Source organism: Ranitomeya imitator, chromosome 3 (genome assembly GCF_032444005.1).
Source record: "Ranitomeya imitator isolate aRanImi1 chromosome 3, aRanImi1.pri, whole genome shotgun sequence".
Lineage (NCBI taxonomy): Eukaryota > Metazoa > Chordata > Amphibia > Anura > Dendrobatidae > Ranitomeya > Ranitomeya imitator.
In genome coordinates, this window is record NC_091284.1 from 498,358,940 (window position 1) to 498,384,295 (window position 25,356).

Genomic DNA, 25,356 nt, shown 5'->3' on the forward strand with positions numbered 1-25,356 from the left:
TAAAATGATGGTCCACTACTGTTACAGGCACCGGACAGCGTTCAAAATTATTTCATCTGCCTCATAATAGCGATTTGTTCTTTTGGATGTTTTGTCTGACTTGCATTTTTGGGAGATTTGCACAGAAACCCCAACATAAGTGCTCAGTATAGAGCACAAGATAAATATGATCTTTGCCTTACACTAAAACAGATTAAAAAAAAGTCACCCAAATTTTACCAATAAAAACTTCAGCATATCCCGCAAAATGGAAGCTCCCAATGATGTCCATTTTCTGTCAATGGAGATATAGGGTGAAGAAGGGAGTGACATGTTCCTTGCAGGACAAATGCTCTGAAAAGAACAATTGCTCCCTTCCACCACCACCAACCCTCCCAAAAATCCTCACAGTGTGCATAAACAGATGCTAGCTATTACATGTGTGGCATTGCTGTAGTGGGGAGAGCCCACTTAATTTATGGATGCGTTCCTCAAAGAAGCACAAGCTGGGCACAATTTATGGGCAGCGCACTAAGCTGGTATATTTGCAATTTTTTTTCAGAAAAAAAAAGCATGGAGTAGATGTTGGAGTGAAAACATCTGTGAGGCCAAAATAGTCACTACAATAGAAGAATTGGGGGTGTAATTTCTAAAATTTGTTCATTTTTGGGGAGCTTCTGCTGGTTTGGTATCTCAGGAATGTTCTAGATGCCACTAAATGTTTAAAAAGAAACTATGCATTTTAAGGCTATGTGCAGAAATGTGCTATGTGGCAGAAATGCTGCGGAAATGTCCGCAACTCCCTGCCACGGGTAAAACGCATGCGGAATTTGCATGCGTTATCCCGCAAAACAGAAGCGTTTTGCAAGCTTTTTTTTTTTTTTTAACTTGCAGAATGCTTGCGTTTTTCAAGCGTTTTGAAGCATCGCCTGGAAAAGTGATTGACAGGTTGGTCACACTTGTCAAGCATAAACTATTTACTATTGATGCTGCCTATACAGCATCAATAGTAAAAGATAGAAGTTAAAAATAATAAAAAAATAAATAATATGGTTATTCTCACCTTCCGACGGCCCCCGATCTCCTCTGCAGCACTCCAGGTACGTTAAGTTCCCAGATCTCTGGGGGGCCATCAGAAGGTAAGTATATACCTATTTTTTATTTTAATTCTGTTTTTTTACATGAATATGGATCCCAGGGCCTGAAGGAGAGTCTCCCCTCCTCCAAACCCTGGGTACCAACTGCACATGAAGCGCTTACTTTATGCATGATGGGCATAGCCACACGCGTAAAGTGAGTGTTTCAATGCAATCCTATGGCTGCGGAATCGCCACGATTCTGCAGAAATAACGAACATGCTGCGGATTTTACCGCTATGTCATTCCACAGTGGGAAAATCTGCAGCATGGGCACAGCAACTGCAGAATCCCATAGGATTGCATGGGAATGTGTTTAAGCATTTCCGCTGCCGCAAAAAACGCGACAGAAACACATAAAAAACGCAATGTGGGCACACAGCCCAAAAGACCTACTGTGTGGCCAAACAGTGGTGTCTGATGACTAAGTGATATCACCACATCGGAGAGAAATTGCATTTCTAACTGTAGGACTCATTTTCACCTATTAGCTTTGTGCAAATGAAACATTTGCAGCTAATATAAATGAAATTTTTTACTTCTAAAATGTTACACAATATTTCCACAACCTAATGTCATAAAAATTCTGTGAGTCACCTATGAATTAAAAATTCTTATATTACCCCTAAATAAAAGTCTGAAATCCTTGAGCAACGAAATTTCCAAAATGTGGTCACTTGTGGGAGGTTTTGCTGTTTTGGCAACGTAGGGGCTCTGCATTCCAAAAGCCAAATAGTAAGTAGGAGTTCCATAGTCTGGTGACGTTCACAGGTGAGGGAGTGCCGCTTGGACGGATATGCTAGATAAACCCTCCCACCTGACGTTACCATTAGACCCGTAGAAGCTCAGCAGAGCGAAACGATCGTCGTCATCTGGAACCTCAGGTTCTCCCTGTTATATCCTGCTTTTTTAACATGAAGCCTCAATAAAGGAAAGACTTTTTTGCACAGATGGTGAGTGCTCGTTTTCTTGTTATTTTTGCTGTTACAGATATCTTTTTCTGTTTTCTACGAGCACCCAATTCTGTTGTGGCAAACATAACGCTCAGTTGCCTGGAGGTGGAAGCACAGGTGTGTCGGAGCTGATTGTGCGTCTGACTTTTTTCCTTTGATTTTTCTTGCAAAAGCCAAATAGTTCTCCTTCCCTTCTGATCCCTGCTGTGTACTAAAACAGTAGTGTACAACAACCACATATTGATAATTGTCACAGAGTAAAAATTTTATAACATATTGGAGGTACATTTTCTCCTATTACCCCTTGTGTGAATTAATACATTTTAGTGGAAACCCCCTTTAATTTTCATAGTCCAGTCACAAAATTATAGGTTTGTTGGTTAAAAATGCTCACCACATCCCTATATGAATTCCATGTGGTTTATAGTTTCCCCAATAGTTTCACAATAGTGTTCAGGGGTTCTGCTTTAATAACACCTGAGAGGCTCTACAAATGCAACACGGCATCCATATTTGTGCTCCAAAAAGTCAATTAGCGTTCCTTGTATTCTGAGCCTTGCCATGTTCACAATCTTTAGTTTTTGATCACATAGTTTCACCAAATTCAAAATTGCATGACTATTTATGTAGTCCATTTTCTCCTATTACACCTTGTGAAAATTATGAATTTGATACTAATACATTTTATTGGAAAAACAAACTATTTTTCATTTCACATCTAAATGTTAAAGTTTTGTGATGCACCTGAAAGGTTAAAAATGCTTAACACACATCTACTTAAGTTTCTTGAGGGGCCCAGTTTGGAAAATTGTGTCACTTCTTGTGGAATTCTGCTGTTTTGGCATATCGGTGGCTCTGCAAATGCAACATAACATCGATAATATATTCCAGCCAAATTTTCTCTCCAAAAATCAATCGTGCTCTTTCGTTTCCAAGTCCTGGTGCCCAAATTGTTTTTGACCACATATGGGGTATTACAACATTTGGAAGAAATTGTATAACAAATTATGTGGTCCAATTTCTTCAAATCCCCCTTGTGAAAATTACAAACTTGGAGTACACAACATTTTTTCTGAAAAACAAATATGGTATTTTTCGCTTTCACATCCAAATGTAATAAAGTTTTGTGATGCTCCTCTGAATGGAAAATTGTCAACACACATCCAGATGAATTCCTTGAGTGGTATAGTTTCCAAAATAGAATCAGTCGGGGGCTTCTACTGTTTTGGTACCTTAGAGACTCTGCAAATGTGACTGCAATCTAATTCAGCCAAATTTATAGTCAAAAAAATCAAATGGTTCTACTAAAGGATAAGTAATATTTTATTAAAGAGGACCGGTCAGCTCTCCTGAAATGTTTACTACTTAAGCATCTTTTCCCAGAATTCTACGTTGTGTCATTCCTCGGTTGTTCTCCTAAAAATATATGACAAATATGACAGGTATTACCTTTCTTGAAATCAATTGGGTGCGTCCTAACACAATGACATTGTCCAATTAATGCTGATAGTGTTAGACTTTATAGATACACATCCTACTAACAAGTGGATAGTAACAACCTTCTGTTTATTCATACATTTCCAAGGGGAATAACAGACGTACATTAGAAGTCAGCCTTCTAAGAAAACGAGCTCTAAAATTGTTATTTTATAAAGTTTATAACTATTTCACAATTCAGAGAATTAACTCCTATTTAGGTGACATGTAACAAGAAGGATCAAAAAAGGACACAAAACGCAAATGAAGAAGAGCCTCAGTGCTTTATAAGTAACTTGCGTGCTTTATTGATATACAGAGTAAAGCATTATATAATACAATAGTAAGGCATATTTTTGGTGAACTTGATATGTTGTGAAAATGCAGGAACAAAAAGATGTATATAAAAATAATTAGTAAAAGTTTACAGTGTTGGATGGTAAAACACAACTTTATATAATGGCCAAGGTCATGATGTCAGAACATGCCAAATGCTGATGTCATGGATTAACATGGAGGAACTTTTGCAATATAATACTTAAAGTTTCATAAAAACAATGATTTCTAAATAATGTTGAAAACAGCAATAAAGCTTCTGATCTTTTATTAAGTGTAGAAATATATATCTGAAAGACACACTCCAAAACTAATGCATAATAGAGAAAACAAAATGAACAACTCAAACCGTGCAAATTTCTTTTTTATTTTCAAAACCAAGTCTGGCACACACACTCCATTCTGTAAAATGAAATGAGAATACGACCATTACATGAACCTTGTCTTAAGGACATCTGGGAAGAACGAGGCAATCCCTTTGAAAACTAAAGCTTTTGATATATGTATTAAAAAAAAAAAAAAAAAACCTTTTCTAACGTGAAGTTAATTTAATTAACTTTGTAGTAAAGTTTCTAAGCTTACTGTTCTTACATATTAAAAAAATGGTGTTGAAAGTGGTTTAAAATGTTATGGTTTGGGGACAAAATAAAATGTCTAGAAAGAGATAAAAAGATCTACGGTAAGTTTTTAATAAAATCAATATAATTAAAGGTTCTTCCTTAGATTGGAAAAAAATACGGCCCTCAGTTCTACAGAAACAGCTGCGCTCGTGTCTAGTTCTGTAGCTCTGGAGGAACGCAACCTTGTTATAAAACCCCTCAAACACATTTGAGTTATACTCACTTGAATACATTTTAGTGCCAAGAATATAGATTTTAATTTGCAATGTTTAAATGTAGCTATATGTATAGAGAATTAAATTATATCATTTCAGCACCTACGTTGAGAGATTACAGGCTGATGCTTACAGTACCCTGTATTCTACCTATGGCACATATGTCTGACTGTTTTTAGTGGTTTCATGAAAATAACTATTCCAATTATGAGAAATTTTACAAAGAAACTAAAAAATATTAATGAGAATAAGAATATGAAGCATGTGGTTGCAATATCTGTGAAGTGATCAACTCCACATAATAAGCTGAAAAAAATACTAACACAAGCTGAAGTTCGTACCCGACGTGTAAGTACACATCTATATCCCGAGCTTTGGACATTGATTCATTGAGTACCAATTTTGTAGCTTCCTATTACAGTGTCTGTTTGCTACCTGCGGGCAAGGTACCCAAAAGCTCCAAAAAGTACTTAAAATTATATTAAAACACAACTAAAAATATAAATAAATCCTGAATAAATGAGAGGCAAATTTACTCCTGTGAAATACAGGTATGATCTCTCTTTTCAAGTGTTGATTACAGGAATAAGGCCGTCCCCTTTAAACATTGCTCGTTGAGTTTCAAGCCAAATTTTTTTCTATATATGCAACATGTTCGATGTATTATTGCTCCATAACTTGAACTAATTGGGAATAGATGACAAACAGAGTATATGGTAATATACAACTCAGAAGAAATATAGTTTATGTAGTGGAAAAGCACTCAGTAGTAAAAGGGTGTTTTTAAAAAATAAATAGGAAATTATGTGGGTTGCACATTTATATTGTATGTGTGTGCATACATGCATAAATACACACACTTAGGGGGCAGTTTCGTCAAAGCATAAAACACAAAAACACACTGAATAGTCAATTTTTTGGGGGCAACACAAAGCTGCACAGAAATTTTTAGCATTTTCATGCCAGTTCTAAACAGGTACGCCAAAGTTGGCACCTGGCCTATGAATTCAAGAGTACACCATTACTTACGCTACAGATGGAGTAACATTTCTGCTGAGGCGCACTGAGGCCCATGCAACTGAGAAAACGTTCCAAATTCAGTAAGAGGTATCTGGCTCTTCATGAATTTGGCACATCGAACTCCACCATGCCTCTCATTAAGACTGGCGTGTGTAATGGCAGTCTTAATAAATCGGCCTTTAAATGAGCTAAAGAGTAACATACAAAGAATGAAAAATTCCAAAATAATCTTAGTAAATTTTCTTAGTTTGTCTTGGGCTACAACTTTATTGTTGGGTCTTAAAATCAAATCTTAAAAAAGGTAAAGGTATGTAATGGCAATGGAGAAAATGGAGAAGGTGGGAAATGTTTTGCTCAGATGTCCACAAACACCACACAACCGCAGTGAGGTAGATGTAACATGGATTACCATGTCTGACAACGAATAAGAATTCTAACTAATAAAATAAGGAGTCTCGTATGACCCAATGGGGTGTCCATAGCACACTATCCCTTATGTATATTGATAGATCATATCCAAGGCAACAAGTGAAGCTCACTGTGTGGATTACTACTAGAAATGTCTGCACAGTTACGGTAACACTGCTATCAAATAGCTGTCACAATTCCTGGACTTGTTAACAGAACAGTGAACCAGATGGAAGCATCTGGGGCTCCAGATATGAGGAGATATTTTACATACTGATGTGTGTACTCTTTTAGATAAACACACAGTTGTAGCTTTTGTACCCTGTTTCAAAGTGTTGACATGTTGAGATGCTGCTGATCTAAACTCCGACGGGAAGCCAAGAACGTATCTGGTGAAAATGGATTCTCCTGATTGCCTTTACTGGAGAGCTATCATTTTTTTTTTTAGAAACTCAGTTAAAGCAATTCACTTTCCAACTGCTCTGCTGTTCGCAAGACAGGGCAAAAGTAGTAAATAGCTACAATTTTTGGTTTTCAGAAGCAGCAATCACCTACATTAAGTTTAAGTGGTAACGGTGATCCTAGTAATTAGTTGGTTATTCACTTACAATAAATGTTTCCAGTAAAAGAGAACATCAGGTAATGCAGGAAGGACTCACAGAGGCTGATGACATATATAGAGTTATGACAATCTCTTTTCTATATATATAGATGTGGATATATATCTAATACATATTATACGGTCGTGGTCAAAAGTGTTGGCCCCCTTGAAATTGTTCCAGAAGATTAAGTATTTTTCCCAGAAAATTACTGCAATTATATGTTTTGTTATACATATGTTTATTTCCTTTGTGTGCATTGGAACCAACCAAAAAAAAAATCAAATTGAACATAATTTCACAGAAATACCCCAAAATGGGCCAGACAGAATTGATGGCACCTTTCCAAAATTGTGGGTAAACAACTTTGTTTCAAGCATATCATACTCGTTCAAACTCCTCTGTAGCAAGTAACAGGTGTGGGCAATATGAGAATCAAACCTGAAACCAGATAAAAAAAGTGAGAAGTTGACTCAATCTTTGCATTGTGTATCTGTGTGCGCCACACTAATCATGGAGAACAGAAAGAGAAGAAAACCGTCTGAGAACCAAAATTGTTGAATAATATCAGCAATCTCAAGATTACAAGTCCATCTCCAGAGCTCTTGATGTTCCTTTGTCCACGGTGAGCAACAAAATCAAGAAGTTTACAACCCATGGAACTGTAGCTAATCTCCCTGGACGTGAACGGCAGAGAAAAATTGGTGAAAGGATGAAGTCCAGAATAGTCTGGATGGTGGAGAAGCAGCCCCAATCAAGTTCCAAAGAAATTCAAGCTGTCCTGCATGCTCAAGGTGAATCAGTGTCAGCGCGAACTATCTGTCGACATTTGAATGAAATGACCCAGGAGGATCCCATTGCTGACAGAGACAAAAAAAATATAGACTGCAGTTTTGCCAAAATGTATGTGTGTAAGCCAAAATCCTTCTGGGAAAGCAGAAGGACCAGCGATGGACACCATGTCCGCACATGCCACTGAGGCACGCTGCACTTAACCCTATATGTGCACAGGTCTAACAACCCTTGCCCCACTTTTTCATGTCACGGAATGTTTAATGATCTAGTGATCTCCAACCAAGATTATTGGTCCACCTGATCTAATAACCTTATTTTGTCCTGTAACTGATGAAGGTCTGATGTAAGACCGAAACGCTTTACTTACTACTAGTGTGAACAACATTACATTATCTGATCACTTAAGTTGAGTGCTGAGTCTCTTAAATTTGATTTTGTGTAAGGCATCATGAAATCTGAAGATTACCAATGGATTTTGGGTTTCAATGTAGCACCCAGTGTCACAAAGCTGGGTTTGCATCCTAGGCCATGGGTCTTCCAGCAGGGCAATGAAACCAAAACATACTTCAAGATGAACTCAGAAACAAATGCAAACAAAGCGCTGGAGAGTTCTGAAGTGGCCAGCTATGAGTCCTTTTAATTGCTGTTGGAAGATGCCACCATTCAATATGAGAGACCTGGAGCAGTTGCAAAAGAAGAGTGGTCCAAAATTCCAGTTAAGAGTTGTAAGAAGATTGTTGTTTGTTATAGGAAGCAGTTGATTTTTGTTATTTATTCAAAAGGGTGTTCAACGAAATATTAAGTTGAGGGTGCCAACAATTTTGTCTGGCCCATTTGTCTTGGCAGCTGCCAAGGCAAACAGGATCATGGGGTGCATTAAAAGAGGTCTGGATACACATGATGAGAGCATTATACTGCCTCTGTACAAATCCCTAGTTAGACCGCACATGGAGTACTGTGTCCAGTTTTGGGCACCGGTGCTCAGGAAGGATATAATGGAACTAGAGAGAGTACAAAGGAGGGCAACAAAATTAATAAAGGGGATGGGAGAACTACAATACCCAGATAGATTAGCGAAATTAGGATTATTTAGTCTAGAAAAAAGACGACTGAGGGGCGATCTAATAACCATGTATAAGTATATAAGGGGACAATACAAATATCTCGCTGAGGATCTGTTTATACCAAGGAAGGTGACGGGCACAAGGGGGCATTCTTTGCGTCTGGAGGAGAGAAGGTTTTTCCACCAACATAGAAGAGGATTCTTTACTGTTAGGGCAGTGAGAATCTGGAATTGCTTGCCTGAGGAGGTGGTGATGGCGAACTCAGTCGAGGGGTTCAAGAGAGGCCTGGATGTCTTCCTGGAGCAGAACAATATTGTATCATACAATTATTAGGTTCTGTAGAAGGACGTAGATCTGGGTATTTATTTATTATGATGGAATATAGGCTGAACTGGATGGACAAATGTCTTTTTTCGGCCTTACTAACTATGTTACTATGTTACTATGTATTGTTGGTGTTTTGTGTGACATTATGTCCAATTTGTCTTTTTTCCTATTGTTCCAATACACACAAAGGAAATAAACGTGTATAGCAAAACGTGTAATTGCAATAATTTTCTGGGAGACATAGTTCATTTTCCGGAACAATTTTAAGGGTGGGTGCCAACACTTTCGGAAATGACTGTATATCTCGATACATATATGTATCCAAAATACATATATGTAAACACAGTATATGCACACGCTTATTTCTAGTACCATATTAATATTTTCAAAGTGCTAGTGTGCAGATTTCACAATACACTATTAGAAATGTCTTGCAAACATGAGACAGCAATATGGCCTGTACTTATACACACTTTTTTTAATCTAATTTCCACGTAACCTTAAAAATCGCATCCATTTTACATTCATTTATGTAGAATTCATTTTATTGTAACAATCTCCTACTTTGACTTCAATACCTTCAATAAACAAAATGTATGCCCATTCTCCATATTGTGGGGCAAACAGCACTGACCACCTTAATCCTCATTGTCTATTATCGCTTATTTATATATTTTAATTACCAGTAATGTGAAGCTCTTCCATAAATGTGCACTGGCTATATGTTCAGCAAATTCCAAATATCCCAAATCTTCATCATAAAATCAATGCCACAGATTGTCCAGCAGAGCAGGACATGCTCCAAATTAAAGAGTAAAAGGTTTCAAAAACCAATAATTCTGGAAACTAGCTTCTGTGGGCTTTTGATTGCTTCTGCATCACTAGAAGTCAGTACACAAAGGTGTATTTTTACCCATAGGCTTGGGTTCTTCTGGTGGAAAACATGTACCCTACTATTCTGCAAGTTCCATTCAGATGTATGGGGCAGTCGTAGAAATATCTGCAACAAAATCAGTAACTTGTGAATCTTCGTAGTCGGAGCAGAAGCCTGAACAGCAACTGGACAAAATGGCCAGCAAGCAAAAAGGATAATGAAGATTTACTTCAATGTTGCTACAAAGTTTTACATTTTCCTGGAAATATAGCCAATCTTAGGCAATGATGTGGCTTCACTGTAGGGTAATAATAATAGCGATAATGGACAATACCCTGGGCACAGTTGTATATTCTTATGAAAAGTTGTACTCTACAGACTAGAACTGGCCATACATTTTTCATTGGCGAGTGCTTGTGTTTTCAATGGGGAGAGAGAAAGCCTCTGCCAGACAGACACTTCTCCTGGAAACAAAAGGAATGGACATTGAAATTCCAATTGCCTGCTCTCTCCGATCATCTGATGGGAAGTCTGGAGGCCCCATACGCACCGCAGAAATTGGCGTGCTAAAATTCCTTTCATTTATATGTTGGGGAGTCTGAAAGGGAATCTGCCATCAGGTTTTTGATAACCCATCTGAGAGCAGAATAATGTAGGATCGGAGACCCCAATTCCAGCAATGTGCTACTTACGGAGCTGCTTGCTGTCATATTAAAAAAATCACTTTTATCTGCTGCGGATCTAGCATTTCACTGAATGCTAAGCTCTGTATAACCCCACCCACACCACTGATCGGCAGCTTTTTGTGCACAAATGTACATGGATAGAAAGCTGCCAATCAGTGGTAGGGGCGGGGTTATACAGAGCTCATATACGCTTGGCTACCTGGCAGCAGGTTTACTAGTCCTCTAATGATAATCTGGTGATAAAATAGTGATTATCAAAACTACACTAAGCAGCCAGTTAATGACATACGGCTGTAATCAGTGTCTCTTCCAATATGTTCTGCTACTCTCAGATTAGGTGGCAAAAAGTGGGGAGAAATTCCCTTTAAGGGGCTGCTACATTGTTGTATTCTAGTCGGTAAGAAGGCAGGTTCCAATTCCAACTTTTATAATTTAGCGCTAATTTATATATCTCCTGTTTTTGGAAGGCAAGGTAGGATCTTGTCTCGAATAACATGTCTAAACCCAGCAGCAGACTAGTCAAAAAATGTACCGTTCTTCTGCAAGATAGATGTTACGTTTGAATGCCGAAGTCATACATCCTCCACATAAAATATGAGTTTACTAATAGTGTGTGTCCAAATTATGTTCTAAAACAAAACATTGAATTCAGTCTTAAAACATGGAAGAAAAAAAAAGGGATTTCTTAATTCTAGAAACTAAGCCCATGGGGCTAAACAGTCTCTGTGATAATCTGTAGCTGTTGCTGCCTGCACATCAGTAAAGAGCCATTTTGAGGGCTTAAAACGGTTTAAGCCCCAAAAATGTGTGTCCCTTTGTAATCATGCAACAGATCGAGTCACTGCAACCTCCTGTGGTTAGCCTTGAGATGTTCCAAGTGCAGATTAGTGGCTTCAGTAGGACAACCTAGTCATTTGACTGCACAGAGGTTTTAAGAAAATACAAAGTTGTGTTCAGATTCTGGCTGTGGTCTTGGCCATTTCCATTGCTCTTCTGAATCAGATATGTCAGTATCATATTTGGTGCTATAACTCGTGTTCTTTGACACACAAGAAAATGACACTTAACATGAATATTGTTGCTCTACAGTTACAAAGCCAATGTGATTCTAAAGTCAATGCACTGATTTTTTTTGTTTTTTAAAACCTTTTAAAGGGATTTTTTATAAACATTTCTTCTTTATAAAGCACACTTTAGTTTACAATCTTTCATTATAACTGATAGAAATTTTTTTTAAACAACCCAAAATTGCCCTCCGTAAAAAGAAATGGCAAGATTTGTTAAGCTATCAAGATTTTACATGTAGTTTTCTTATTCGTTTTATACAATTGCATAGACATTTAAAATCTGCCATTGTTACCAAAACAATAACAGACTTAAGAAACTACTGAAATCTACAGTATAGTACCACTACCCTTCACAAAAATATAGATATTTTCTTGTAAACTCTTACAGTCTAATCCCCTTTTTGTTGTACGAAGATAGTATATAAAAACACATGCGGTGTGTAGGGAGATGTCAATCCAACACCTCGTCTTCAGTCATAACTGTGACTAAAGTTTCCATCGCTCTTCCCAAATCATCGGCCATGTGGAAGAGGTTTCCTACATTGTTTCCTGCAGAAAAGAACATAGAATATTTTATAATACGCCGTTTTTAATAGAATAAATCAATAATACAATATAATGAGACTCGACCCAAGTTTAATCTATATCCTATCACAGATCGCAAGTACACTATTGGAAATCCACGACTGATTTATTTCCATGAAATTAAATATTAGAAACAAAAGGAAATAGTGTGGATTATAAATTGATGGGTTAGTTAGAGGTGAATAAGCTCATAGTCCAAAGCATTAGGAACCATTTTTGAATACTAGTGATTGAGATGCCACTACCAATCAACTACATGTCTACCTTACGTTTTATACATCGAAAATAAAAGCTGGAATATTACTGACTGTTATGGCTACTAGACATGGGCGGATTGATTAATGGCACAGAAGGCCATCAGCCAGGTAAGAAGTCTCTGGCTATTAGCCGGGAGGTTCACAAATCTCTTACCTTCTGGTATTCCCCATATGGCTTTTAATTAGCTGCCTGGTGCAACATCATCTTAGCGGTATGGCGCACAGATGCAATGATGAAATCGCTCTAGCTCGGCTAATTAAAAGCTGCGCCACTGTTCCCAAAAGAAAATAGATTTGCAAGCCTCCCAACTGCCAACAAGAGACTACTGTACTAGCTGATGGACGGGAGACACGTGAATCAATGTGCCTATCCCTAAAGGCTACCATCATTTTTTTGCGTGGGCTTGTTCTTCTATTGTATCTTATGGAATGGCAGTTCTGTATACTTGGTATGGCTTTCTCACTATGGAAAATAGTCTTTAAGAAGAAACTGTACAATGGTTTGCCTTTTCTTAACTTCTTCTGGTATTCCTAACCAAAAACACCAGAAGAACAAATTCCTTGAGGGAGTAACTGAAGCGCTCCTCATATGACTGCAAAACAAAGTATTTCCACAAAAGTTCTGGCAGTAGAAAAAGTTTTAGGTCATTGTAGAAATATTTGATAATTGGTTAGGGGAAGCTGTTCTGTCAAAACTCAGCAAAAGGTCCTGACTCCTCAATTCAATTACCAGTGCTGGTCTTGGGCGTTATCAGTTATGTAAATAGGGTGATTTTCCTCACAGCTCTGGTCCTAGAGAGATGATTTAGTGGGACCTAAAGAGCTAATCTGGATGGAAAAATGTATTAGCAATAACTGTTTAAAGTGTTTAGGTGTAAAGCTCCCTATAGACATAGGGCAATGAAGATAAATTTGCATGGAAGCTAAAGGAACCAATTTAGACTATTGTTGATCACAATTTGCTCACATTTTTTCATCCAAGAGGTCAAATACAAAGACTGGCAAAGTATTGAATATTTGACCTGCTGTGCTGGATTTTTTGGTCAATAGCATGACATTTATGGTAGAAAGAGCTGATCGAATTTTACAATAGAGCATGCTCCTGACACTTAGGGCTCATACACTTGGCTGAGTTATGGATCTTTGTTGTATTCAGATCCATAATACAGCTTTCATTGACATCTATCGATCCACTCATCACTGTTGTATACCTGAATTTCATACCAATGTATACAAAGGATTTTGAGAATAAAAAAAATCCTGACTTTCTCCTTTTTAGTGTTGCTACAGAATTATTCTATCCTAAAAGCATTATTTCTAGGAAATATTAAAGTGTCGTATGGAGGCCTCATATGGTAGCATATAGTGCTTATGCTGAATAGAGAGCTGTAGGGTCTACATGTGTTGTCATATTGGACACAGCATTGGTCACTGACCAAAATAATTCTGTTTAAACTATACATGTGGTTATGGAGAGAATGTCATGTGCACGTACTGACAAAGGAGCTGGTAGTCCTTTACCCAATGCTATTACAATATCGCAAAATAGTTATATATACTAATATATGAAGAATAATTGTGATGAAAGTTTTTTTGCCTTTGACAATAGTCTTTTCTGTTTAGTAGTAGATCATTTGTGTGATGCCATTACACAACACACTATATGGGGTGATACCGTTTCTAACCACAGTATCATTTTACAATATGCAAGATGGTTATCCCCTAAAGGGCAGAATCTTTGCTGTTAGATATGCATGTCATTACAAACTAGGAATGTTCTATTTATCTATATACTATGCTGACAAGCAGCATTAAAGAAATTGTTGCTTTTCATAACATCCTAGTGCCCCACTGTAATTTGTTATATAAAAGACAAAGGAAAAAAAAACAAAAAAAAACAAAACAGAATTATGCTTGATTCACTGACCCGAGTCCACAGCTGTGTTTCCTCCATTGCTCCTCGAGTCAGTTATTGGCTGCAGTGAGGACATCACTTCAATGGCACGGCAGCCAATCGGTGAGCTCAGTGGCTCTGAACAGGGCATTCCACGCACATGGGCAGAGTTTCTAAACTCACCGATTGGCTACCACCTTTTTGATGCAACATCAACGCTACATCCAAAAACGGAGAACAGGAGCAGCTGTGGATACTCAGCAGTGGACCCAGTAATGGTGAGTAAGGCTCAGTTCAAAATGTGATTTTCTGAAAAAGGATGACCCCTTCAAATGTTTAACACTTTATTTTAACAGATGTGTTGAAGACATGACTTTGGGAGAAGAATCTGACACACTTATAAGCCACACTTGTTAATGCAGCCTCAACAACAAAGCTCTCAAGTGCACAAAAAGGGCTGCTGGTGGAAAAAATAACCAAACCTGTCCATCAGTCTCCTCCATCTGAAAAATAGATGTCCCAAGTGAGGTGTTTTTCAGCTGGAGGAGTATGAAGGACAGGTGTGGTCACATGCACCTCCACCAAACGGCATTCTGTGAAGAGGAGAGGAAAGCTGTATAACTTATGCAGATGGAGGAAAACTGGTAATATTTATCGGTAAACCACAAAATGATATCTCTAACACATCTGTTAAAGATAAAATGACAAGCCCTTTTAAAAAGGCCATTTCATTGAGGCTAAAGGATGTGCAATTTATCAGTTTACATCAAAGATCAAGTTATTGACGCCATTCTAAAATGGTAAAGCAGGAGGTGTCAATATTGCTGCATGCAATGGAGAAATCTTCATGCAGACACAAAAGATGCAATGATCTGGAGGTCAAAACACTGTTTAAAGGGGTTGTCCAATCTTTCGCCAAGCCTGTAGTCCAGGGGTGTCAAACTGCATTCCTCGAGGGCTGCAAACAGGTCATGTTTTCAGGATTTCCTTGCATTGCACAGGTGATAATTTAATCACCTGCAGAGAATGATTCCAGCACCTTGTGCAATGCTAAGGAAATCTTGAAAACACGCATGGTCTGAGGCCCTCGAGGAATGCAGTTTGACACCCCTGCTGTAGTCACTGTTACAACAAACGTCTGAATCCTTGCACTGTGTGCACTGTACTCTGTCAGTATTCTCCGGTGTCGGCAGGGAGAGAGGGCGGTCACATGATTGCAAATATGCAATTTGCATACTTCTGGCCCCATTCCAACTAGACTTACTTGGCCTCACTAAATTCACTTGCAGTTAAGTGACCGCCTGGTCTTGGAGAATCCTGACAATGTGTGGTGCACACACTGTGAGGATTCATAAGTCTGCAGTCACAAAAGTATCAAAAGACCAGACATCCCCTTTAAGGCAAACTCCAAAACGGTTACTTGGAGATGTCATGATATGGGAGACACATGAAACTTTCATATATCACATGCTACAATAAGTAAATGTTAATGGAAATTGGGATTATTTGTATACGTCTCAACACTTCCAACAAGATGATAGAAATGGCAGAAAATAGAGTATCACTTTATTCTGGGGAGAAATATGTTTGAAAGCCAAAAAAAAGGAAGCATCGGCTTCCAAAATGTTGGATTTTATCTACAGATTAATTGACTAAAATGCAGAATTTCACAGTACAATGACTACTCTGAGTGTTGCTGTGAATGGCAGCAAATATGTATCACATCTACAATATGATACCCACTTACAGAGAATTAAGGGATTCATTACTTGTGACCAAAGTAAATTGATTGAGAGGAGAAACCGCCAAATGAGCCAGGACATTACAACTACATCTCAATTCATTCTGGGCAAAATCATATCATGAACACTCAAGCTTTCCCAAAGGCTTGCCATTGTCCTACTACTCGTTGAGAGGTAGTAAATGCTGGCATGTTACAGCACTCTTGTAAGATGCACTGGGCTAAAGAGACGAGCTGCAGAAATGCCAGGCGCGGGATACGAGATGTGACAGACACAAGCTGGATGGCAGCAAGCCCAGGCCTCACTAACCTCTCTCATCTGCTTTCCAGGGACAGGTCTTCCTTTTGTAATGAGAGGAAGAAGCGGATGTAGAAGAAAGAAGGAAAGGAAGAAAGAAAGAAAACCAGTGATAAAAATGACAGTTAACATTGAGATTAAAGACCTGTTCAAAAATGATTTTCCTCCCCTGGCAGCTATAGCAGAGCTACAACAGTGGCCACACTACAGAGGGAACACATTCATATTCAGTCAGAGATGTCACAATGAATAATGGTTTTACACGCGATTACAGAATGAAAAAGTCAAACTCAAACTCTGGCGTCACTGCAGTTACCCTCAGTATCCCCTCACTAGCAGATTTTCTCTGGGCTCTCAGAAGAAAAGATACGAGAAGTTCTTTGTCAAGGTGTAGGTTTCTTTCACAACAAAATATAAGACTGGACTACCAAAGAGTTAAAAAGGAATGACTTTGGCCTGGTCAAGCCAGGCTCTGATTTTTTTTATTTTTTAAGAGGTTATTCTATACTTGCTCTCTGCAACTGATTGAAAAGCTGGTAAAAATCAACATCAGTTTTTTCAATCTGACTCCCTCTGTCCTCAATGATAAAAATTGATTCTGATGGACCCTGCAGGAAAATAGTTCAAACTAAGCAGATAAAGTGCAAGACAAACTTGTGTGCAACAAAAAAGTAATAAGCAGTAACTCACAAATAATCTATTATTGAATTTACACTTAGTTACTAGCTAAAAGTATATGGAGCGATCAGCCAATTAGGCCCTAGCACCTTATTAAAAGTTATCACTGATCTGAGTGTTCATTCTGGCATTTGGAGTGGTCGCATGGTGGCCAGTCTAAATCAAATTTATATGGCCACCATAATCCAGTAAAAGAAACTAAGGGTATGTGCACACAACATGTTCTCAGGCAGATTTCAGGAATCAGTCTGGAAAAGAGCCCCAAAACTCAATGTAATGCCCAGGAATTTGAAAACGACATTGTTGTGCACATGTTCAGATTACTGTCACTTCTTTTAAAGGGAGTCTGTCACCTCCTGGGACCCTATTATTACTATGGGCATACAGGTGATAGAATTGCTAAATAGTCTGCCTCCGGTGTAAATCTGCGTGCCCCTCCTCCCATGAATGTGCCATGCTGCTATGGCACCGGAATCCCGTGCCTGCGCCCTGCACTCGCGCGGTTATGGGTACCTTTTCCGCACTTCTATGGGCAGTGTCTTCACCATTCGTCACTACTCGCTATTACACTTCAGTAGCAGTGACTCGCCGATGCCTGCGCAGAACAACAATGAAGACACTGTCCACAGCAGGGCGGAAAAGGTCACATGGCACGTGCACGGGAGGGGGGTATGCAAATTTACATAGGAGACAGTTTTCCTCCAGGCACCACACACCCTGGAGCCTGGAAGAAATCATTAACATACAACATTAAAACTCAATTTCTCCACAACTAGACCGCAGCTATGAGGCATACAGGTAGGACTATTTTAACAACTCCATCACCTGTATGTCAATCCCAGGGGGTGACAGGTTCCCTTTAACTTCCTCAGAGTTCGGAAACTGTGAAGCAGTTAGAATAACGAGCATATACATCTTGTGGACGCCTCCCACTAGCTAGTTATAATTTAAGTTACAGAAAAAAAAATAGCCATTGAAAGGAAAAAGGAAAATCGTCAGAGAAGCGGAATCTGGAAAAAGAACGCCGGCTTTTTTCCTAAAGCAGATTCACGTAGGAAAATCTCGGTGGATCTACCGGTGAGAAGAGAAAGCGTTACAGATGTCGAATATTCCAAAGTTCAGGGGGGACAACATCTTATTGCACTCCGCTCGGTTCCAATTTTGGGAATTTTTATGCTAATTAAAGAACAAGTATCTTCGTCTTTCATGTTCTTTTACTCATGTAAGAGAAGTAACTTCCCATGATTAGGCCGAGAACGATATCTATGTTTTTACATTGCTTCCACTTGTCTGGACAGCCATTTCTCAGGTTTGGATGACACTATTACTAAGTACATAACTCACACGGACAACTTCACAATTAAAAAAAAAAAAAAATCTTGATATAAATAAGAAGCAATTGAAAGTAAAATCTACATAATAACTAGATGCAATATTGGAGTGACTAGAATACACAACATTGACCATTTTAGTTCTTTCAATGTAACTGTGCAAACGAAAATTAAAGTAGCAGTCTCCCCCTCCTGATAATCGGTCAGTGATCAGCTGATCCTCGGCTTTAGAAATCCTCTGAGATCAGACAATCATTGGGCTAGGCCCATACATTTAGCCTTTACCAGCTATTGCAGGAGAGTTGTAGTATTACATGCCAGTTACTCAAAAATGCATGTCATCCCTCCATTGTGGTTAATATGGGAATATTCAAAGCAGAGGCCCCCCATATACATCCATCCACTATTCAGGAGTTCAGTATAACAGACCGTCTGCTTATACTTTCCCCAGGACGAGCACAGGCTATGAGAGCTACAATGGAACTGCGAGAGATTTATGCAGAAACATTCTGCCTAACAGTTTGTATTGTACGTTTTCCCCATCATCCATCAGGGTTAAATAAATGATTGAGGTGGAAAGTAATTACTTATTACCCCCTAAACAGCAGACCTCTGCCATTGACATATGTCTGGATTTAACAGCAGCTGTAACAGTCATCTATAGCAGATGTAACTTTGCATGGAAGAGCATGGAACCTTGCATGGGAAAATATGAGAAAACAAAAAAGGTGCACGAGAACAGTGCTAACATCATCCATAAATAATGAGCAGAGCCCGAAGAATTCACTACCATCACAGTTTAATATGAAAAAAAGTTTACACCATAACATAGGGAAGCTCCTTAACCCCTTAGCGGCCAAGCCAATTTTGACCTTAATGACCAAGCCAATTTTTACAATTCTGACCACTGTCATTTTACGAGATTATAGCTCTGGAAAGCTTCAACGGATCCCATTGGTTATGAGAATGTTTTTTCATGACATATTGTACTTCATGTTAGTAGTAAAATTTATTCGATATAACTCAAACGTTTATGAAAAAAACTGATATTGGGCAAAAAGTTTGAAAATGTTGCCATTTTCAAACTTTTAATTTTTGTGCCCTTAAATCAGGGAGTGGTGTCACACAAAATAGTTAATAAAAAACATTTCCCACAAGTCAACTTTACATCAGCACAATTTTGGAAACAATTTTTTTTTGTTAGGAAGATATAACTTAAAAGTTGACCAGCAATTTCTCATTTTTCCAACAAAATTTACAAACCATTACAAAAATTACTTTAGACCCAAACTTTTTTACTTTCACAAGGGTAACGGGAGAAAATGGACCAAAAAATTTGTTGTGCAATTTCTTCTGAGTCTGGTGAAAATCTACTATTTGGGTGCATGGCAGGGCGCAAAAGGGAGGGAACACAGTTTGACTTTTTGAATGAAAAATAGGCTGGAATCGATGGCGGGCACCTTGTCACGTTTGGAGACACATCGATGTGCTGCCTAAACAGTGGAAACCACTCAATTTTAACTGCAACCCTAACAAAGCCCTATCCCTAACCCTAATGCCAACCCTAACCATAACCACAATCCTAACCCAAACACCAATCTAACCCCAACACCACAATCATAACCCCAACCTTAACCCTAGCTCTAACCCCAACCCTAACCCTAACTGCAAAGAAAGGAAAAAAAACAAAAAACATTTTTTAACATTCTATTTCTTTTATCTAACTAAGGGGGTGACAAAGGGGGGTTTGATGTACTATTTTTTCTTATTTTGATCACTGTGATAAGGTCTATCACAGTGATCAAAATGAACCAATAGGAAAAATCTCCTATTGTTGCTGGATACCGTCCGGCAGATCTCGGCGGGTGCACTGCACATGCACCTGCCATTTTCTTCCAGGAAGAAGATGCTGAGGGCCGGGGCACAGAGCCGGAGGGTCCAGGGATGGCGGACGTATCAGGGGAGGCTCGGGGGACCCCATCTCTCTCTCCTTTGGTATGCTAGATCATATCAGAGGAGAGAGAAATGAATGGGAAATCAGATTTGTTTGCGATAGCCGTTATTCGGTGAAAACCGACCCAAATCATGTTCTCTGGAGTCTCTCAAATTTTCTGGCGCTGGGGGGCGCTATACCCTTATTTCTCAGAGCCGTTAAAAAGCGGCGCTTACCTGCTGCCGTTAAAAGGCGTATAGGCGGTCGTTAAGGGGTTAAAATAAAATGATGATTACTTTATGCTTGATTATATTATGCTTCATAGTTACATAGGTTGAAAAAAAAAGCCCTAGGTCCATCAAGTTCAACCTTTCTCCACCAATTGTGCATTTTGTCACAAAATTAAGTATAACCCGCAATTTTTGGTGTATTGAGGAAATCATCCAGCCCTTTTTTAAAAGCTGTTATGGTGTCTGCCATTACTACCTCCTGTAGTCAGGCATTTCACAGTCTGACTGCTCTAACTGTAAAGAACCCTTTCCTATTAAGCTGTTGGAATCGCCTTTCTTCCACCTGTAATTAGTGCCCACTGGTCCTAAGTGTGGTCCTTGGAAGGAATAAGTCATGTACCAGACCTTTGTACTGACAACACGTACATGTAAAATCCTCATATTATGCTTCTTCCCAATACAGGCAGTTACTTTAGCTTCTCACTATTCAATATCATGGAGGACAAGCCGAGCATTCAGCGAGTTTTGTAATCTAACGTGAAAAATTTTGGTAATTTTGGTGATTATTATTTCGTATCTGGGAATTGCTGACTAAGCAATTTCCCACACACATTAAAAGCGGTTACCCTGGATATAAAAACCTGGCGACTAACTGTATCACAATGGAAAAATTTGAAGAAATAAGGATTAATATTCCCATTACAGTAAGATTTGTACCTGCATTCTGCTCTCCAAACTCTGTAAACATGTATTCTGGAAAAGAACATATTTTTATTGGGGCAATATTGATTTTAGTGCGCAAAGATTCCATGATCAAACTGGTCGTTTGTGGCCAAAACTGGAGATTCACTAGAGATTGTGGGTGGCTATAAAAAAAGGAATGATGAGGACAGTTTTTGCCAATTGTTGACGCTTCTTGAATGTGACAGATGGGAACTGATATGTGGCAGATGTCTCTGGAGGAAATTATCTGCTGTGCTGAATTTAAATGATCATTGTATGGTGCAGTCATTGGCAATACGTAGACGAGTTGTTCAGGAAAAATATGCACCACATAAGATAAACACTGAAACTAGGCCACTTATAAAGACAACTGTTAAATCAGTAGTGTCTTATTTTAAAGACGCACTCCCATTAAGTTGTTTATACATTAAATGTGTGTATATACAATATACAAGTAATATAGTGTGAGTCTATTACTATACTCCCCGATCGCCTCTCTCTCTCTCCGGTGTCCAGCGCCAATCTTCTCTGCCTCTCAGTGACGTCACCGTTCCGCAGACTGGCTGAGTCACTGCGTTCTATGTGATCCATAAGGGAATATTAGGGCAGAGACAGACTGCCGTATTTCTCATGCGAGAATCGCATCACACTGCACGGACTGGCCGGGCACCTCTCCTGACCTGAGCAAGACAGTATGATGTATTTCTATGCAGCTGTCAAGCTCAGGCCAGGAGAGCCAACAGCCAGTACTAGGTTTACGATTCGATTCTCGCACGAGAAATACAGCAGTCTGTCTCTGCCCTTATAATATATTACAATATAAGTCTATGGAGTATGAGAATGAGACCCCACAGACTTACAATGTAAGGACAGAGACAGACTGGCTCACACACAGTGAGTCGGCTAGTTGTAGTTGTGGTGACGTCACTGCGAATAGGTGAAGTACGGCATTAGGTCCCGTAGAAAGCAAAGGTAGGTAAGTATATTAACACACAACATTACATGCACATATACACACATTTAATGAATTTAAAAAAACTTAGTGGGAGTGCATCTAAGTCATGGCGTCATTGTCCAAAGACCATATTGAAATCTGTAATATTTGGATAGCTTGACTTTATGGCAATGTTATATCCTGCAAATCTTTGTAAGAGCTATAAAAAAAATTGCATAAAACAATAAAGACATAATTTAAGTGTTACACTTACACACGCTCCTGAACATTCAAATTGAATGTATTCTGTAATCTTTTCTAGGCCCTTGATTTTATTCAGTATCTGAAAAGGGAATCAGTCACTATATGTGCACACGTTGCAGATTTGGGTGCAGAATTTTCTGCACAAAATCTGCATCTCCTGGCAGAAAACGCACGTGCAGATTTGATGCGTTTTTCTTGCGGATATTGTGCATTTTTGTTGCAGATTTGCTGCGGTTTTGTGTGGATTTCATGCGTTTTTTACCCTTGCGGATTTCTATAATGGAATGCGTGCAGAAACGCTGCAGATCCGCACAAAAGAAGTGACATGCTCCTTCTTTCAATCCGCTGCGTTTTCCATGCGGAATTTTCCGCACCATTAGCACAGCATTTTTTTTTACTATTGATTTACATTGTACTGTAAATCACTTTGCGGATCTGCAGCGTTTGTGCGCGGAAATAAATCCGCAACGTGTACACATAGCCTTAGACCCAGATTTCAGCAATGTATCACAAGCTGGGCTACATGTTTAAATTCTCAAAGGGGTATAGTGTATCAAATGGGGTCACTTGAGGGAGATTCTGCTCTTCTAGCAATTGGGGCTCTGTATATGTATATACAGACTGTTCTAGGAAAATCTGCGCTCCAGGAGGAAAATAGTGCTCCTTTCCTTCCGAGTCTCTCCGTATAGCTAAGTAGAACTGTACAGTCACATATGGTGTATTACCGCATTCAGTAGAAATTGTGGGACAAATTTTGGTGCCATTTTTACCCACTTGTGTGAAAATGTAAAAACTGAGGCTAAAACAAAATTTTGGTGGTAAAAATGTAGTTATTTTTTCTTAATTTTTCAGTGTTATAAAATTCTGTAACACAACCGTGGTGTCAATATGATTATTGCACCTCTTGTTGAATTCATTGAGAGGTGTGGCGTGTAAAATGGGGTCACTTATGGGGGGAGGAATCTGCTGTTCTAGCACCTCATGGGCTCTCCCAATGAGTCATGGCAACTGTAAACCATTACAATAAAATCTGGTGATCCTTGCTTTCTTAAATATGCACGGTGCCTGAAAAATATTTCCCGATTACATGTAGGGTATTGGCGCCCTCACAAAAAAATGGACCTCCGTTTGTTGTAAAAAAAAAAAGTGATTTTATTATTTTCACGGCTCAACGTTATAAAATTCTGTGAAGCAACTGGGGATTCAAGGTGCTCACCATGCATCTAAATACTTTCATTGAGGGGTCTAGTTTCCAAAATGAGGTCACTTGTGGGGGGGTTCCACTGTTTAGGCATATCAGGGGCTCTCCAAATGGGACATGACGTCCGCTACTGATTCCAGGAAATTGTACACTCAAAAAGTCAAATGACGCTTCTTCCCTTCCGAGCCCTGCCATGTGACAAAACAGTAGTTTTCTCCCTAATATTGGGTATCGGCGTACTCAGGAGAAATTGCACAACAAATTGCATGGTGCAATTTCTGCTGTTACCCTTACAGAAATGCAATATTTTGGGCTAAAAATATATTTGTGGGGATTTTTTTTATGGCTCAAGGTTATAAACTTCGGTTAAGCACCTGAGGGTTCAATGTGCTCACCACACATCTAGATCAGTTCCCTGAGGGGGTCTAGTTTCCAAAATTGTGGGGGAATTCCCCTGTTGAGGGACATCAGAGGCTCTCCAAACGCGACATGGCATCTGCCAATGGTTGCAGCAAATTTTAAATTCATAAAGCCAAATGGCGTTCCTTCCCTTCCGAGCTCTGCTGTGAGCCCAAACAATGGTTTTCTCCCTCATATGGGGTATCAGGAGAAATCATGCTCAGGAGAAATTAAACAACAAATTTTGGGGTCCATTTTTTCCTTTTTACCCTTGTCAAAATAAAAAAAATTGGGATTAAAATTTTTTTTTTCACATTCTAAAAATTCCTGGGAAGTATCTGAAGGGTTAATAAACTTCTTGAATGTGGTTTTGAGCACCATGAGGAGTGCAGTTTTTAGAATGGTGTCACTTTTGGGGTATCTTCTATCATATAGACCCCTCAAATTAACTTGAAATGTGATGTGGTCCCTAAAAAAATGGTTTTGTAAATTTTGTTAGAAAAATGAAAAATCGCTGGTCAACTTTTAACTCTAAACTTCCTAGCAAAAAAAATCACTGGGATCCTTTGAAGCGTTTCAGAGTTATTACCTCATAAAGCAGGGGTGGGGAACCTCAGGCTCTAGGGCCATTTACAGCCCTCGATGACCTTTTATCAGGCCCCCCGAGCAGATTCTCAGTGACTGCATTCTTGGGCAGGGAGGTGTGTTTGGAATACAACCAGCTCATTCATTTCTTCTTGCTCTGTTAGCACACACACACAGTGTTCACTACTAAACACTGAAGGGAATGCAATGAAAGATTACATCCTGAAACCAGTGCCACAGTCATGATGCACTTTGTGGACGGAGTTTGGGCAGCCCCCCCGAAGGATGGTATAAATATCCAAATGGCCCTTAGCAGAAAAAAAGATTCCCCATCCCTGTCATAAAGGGACAGTGGTCACAATTGTAAATATTGGCCCGGTCATTAACATACAAACCACCTTCGGGGTTAAAGTGGTTACAAAATTGGAAATGTTTTACCTCACAGACAGCAGCAGCTGTGATCCCCTGCCATAATGTCTGTATACTCTCTTTTGTGTCATGGTCTGCCCAAGAGCTGTGGTATGATCAGAACAAGTTCCTGTACGGTCACATGCAGCCATTACACAGTACATAGCATCGGCACATTTATTATTTATATAGCACCATTGATTCCATGGTGCTGTACATGAGAAGGGGTTACATACAAATTACATATATCACTTAGAGTAACTAACAATTAGACTGATACAGAGGGAAGAGGACCCTGCCCTTGTGGGCTTACATTCTACAGGATGGTGGGGAAGGAGAC

The 25,356-nt window shown here is 39.0% G+C and overlaps 1 protein-coding gene across 3 annotated transcripts in view; it reads right to left on the reverse strand.

The window, feature by feature from the left end:
• Positions 1–11,629: 11,629 nt before the first annotated feature.
• Positions 11,630–25,356, reverse strand: part of DMD (dystrophin) — a 4,179,683-nt gene continuing 4,165,956 nt past the window's right edge. For 2 of the 3 annotated variants that reach the window (XM_069757653.1, XM_069757654.1), the window contains one exon: positions 11,857–12,104. In XM_069757653.1, the coding sequence (XP_069613754.1) occupies positions 12,007–12,104 (98 nt within the window). In that variant the 3' untranslated portion in view covers positions 11,857–12,006. Of the gene's footprint in view, positions 12,105–25,356 lie in introns of all 3 variants that reach the window. The other variant, XM_069757655.1, reaches the window with a different exon arrangement.